General features: G+C 43.1%; 1 protein-coding gene across 7 annotated transcripts in view; it reads right to left on the bottom strand.

Moving 5' to 3' along the window:
- The window catches only part of LOC103397175 (ubiquitin-associated protein 2-like), a 22,174-nt gene that overhangs the window by 2,839 nt on the left and 17,714 nt on the right, over positions 1-1,621 (bottom strand). Inside the window, exon 26 of one of the 7 annotated variants that reach the window (XM_025052771.1) lies at positions 10-228. The exons of the other annotated variants lie outside the window; for them this stretch is intronic. Within the exon in view, the coding sequence (XP_024908539.1) occupies positions 149-228 (80 nt within the window). The 3' untranslated portion in view covers positions 10-148. Of the gene's footprint in view, positions 1-9; positions 229-1,621 lie in introns of those variants that run through there. 7 annotated transcript variants of the gene reach the window in all.

Here is a 1,621-nt window from a genome sequence, read left to right as displayed (position 1 = left end):
ACGGCTTTTCTAAAGGGGCTAAGGGTAAAGGTGATGAACTGACCAAGCATGTCTCCAGATCTAAACCCAATAGAACATCTTTGGGGCATCCTCAAGCGGAAGGTGGAGAAGCACAAGATCTCGAATATCCCCCAGCTCCGTCATGTTGTCATGGAGGAGTGGAAGAGCATTCCAGTGGCAACCTGTGAGGCTCTGGTGAAATCCATACCCAGGAGGAGTAAGGCGGTTCTGCAAAATCATGGTGGCCACACAAAATATTAACACTTCAGGAACTTTCACTTTAGGGTGTACTCACTTTTGTTACCAGGGGTTTAGCTACTAATGGCTATATTTTGAGGTTTTTTTTTTTGAGGGGAAAAATAAATTTACACTGCTATATAAGCTTTACACAGACTACTTTTCATTTTGTCAAAGCGATGTTTCCTCAGTGTTGTTCAATTAAACATTATAATGACATCTGCAGAAATGTGAGGGGTGTACTCACTTTTGTGACATAGTGTACATGCAAATGTATAAATAGTTCGATCCTCCCAATTTCCTCACCGTATGCACCTGTTCTAATAAGGTTCACATATTACCACCCAGTTTCACAATAAACAAAAATGATCAGAGACATTTAGGCTCAAAAATCCCTTATTCCATAATCAAACAAATTAAAATGTTTAAGTTCTGTTTTACAGGGTGCAAAGATGTGACAACTTGTCAGACATCCATTTAAAGTAAATCCAGACAACGCTACAAACATGAAATGAACACAAATTCATAGTTTAAACTGAGGAAAAATGGCCTGTGTCACTTTACACTGGTTGTGACACAGGCCACCTTTAACCCCTTTGATTGTTGGGTATAAAAAGCATTCCAGTGTTTCAGCTTTTCAGAAAATTACTTTTTAGAAGTGCAGCTGAATATGCTTAACACTCTTGGTGTTATATTAGAGATTTGGATGAAATGCAAGTCTGAAATTGTTCTCAGATCACATCTGCTTTCAATTGAGAATGTCTGGCATGTTATGAAAATGAGAATAAAAAAATGTCACCACACACTGTTGAACAGCAAGAATGGGCATTAAAACGAAAAGTGATCGTGTCCTTATTCTGAGGAAAACTAAGAACCAACACAGATGGGATCCAGTCTGAGATTGAAATTTCTTATTTAGTTTTTTCTACCTTCTGTTTTTTAAAGCCAAATTCCTTTATCTTTTTCCCATCCATCCATCATCAACCGCTTATCCGGGGCCGGGTCGCGGGGGCAACAGTCTGAGCAGGTTCGAGTCAGTGTCAGGACCCCCAGACTTCCCTCTCCCTCGACACTTCCTCAAGCTCTTCTGGGGGGTCCCCAAGGCGCTCCCAGGCCAGCTGAGTGACGTAGTCGCTCCAGCATGTCCTAGGTCTTCCCCTGGGTCTCCTCCCAGAGGGACAGGACCCGAGCACCTCCCGAGGGAGGCGTCCAGGGGGCATGCGATGTAAATGCACTGATGGACACCCTTATGCTTGAACATGGTGTTTGTTATGGACAAACTGTTACTAGAACAGAAGTCCAATAACAAAACACCACTCGGATTTAGATCGGGGAGGCCGTTCTTCCCAATCACGCCCCTCCAGGTGTCACTGTCGCTGCCCAC

Source organism: Cynoglossus semilaevis, chromosome W, assembly GCF_000523025.1.
Source record: "Cynoglossus semilaevis isolate Cse_v1.0 chromosome W, Cse_v1.0, whole genome shotgun sequence".
In the NCBI taxonomy this organism is placed as follows: domain Eukaryota; kingdom Metazoa; phylum Chordata; class Actinopteri; order Pleuronectiformes; family Cynoglossidae; genus Cynoglossus; species Cynoglossus semilaevis.
Note: the sequence above shows the minus strand (reverse complement) of the source record. Positions and strands in the feature narration are given on the sequence as shown.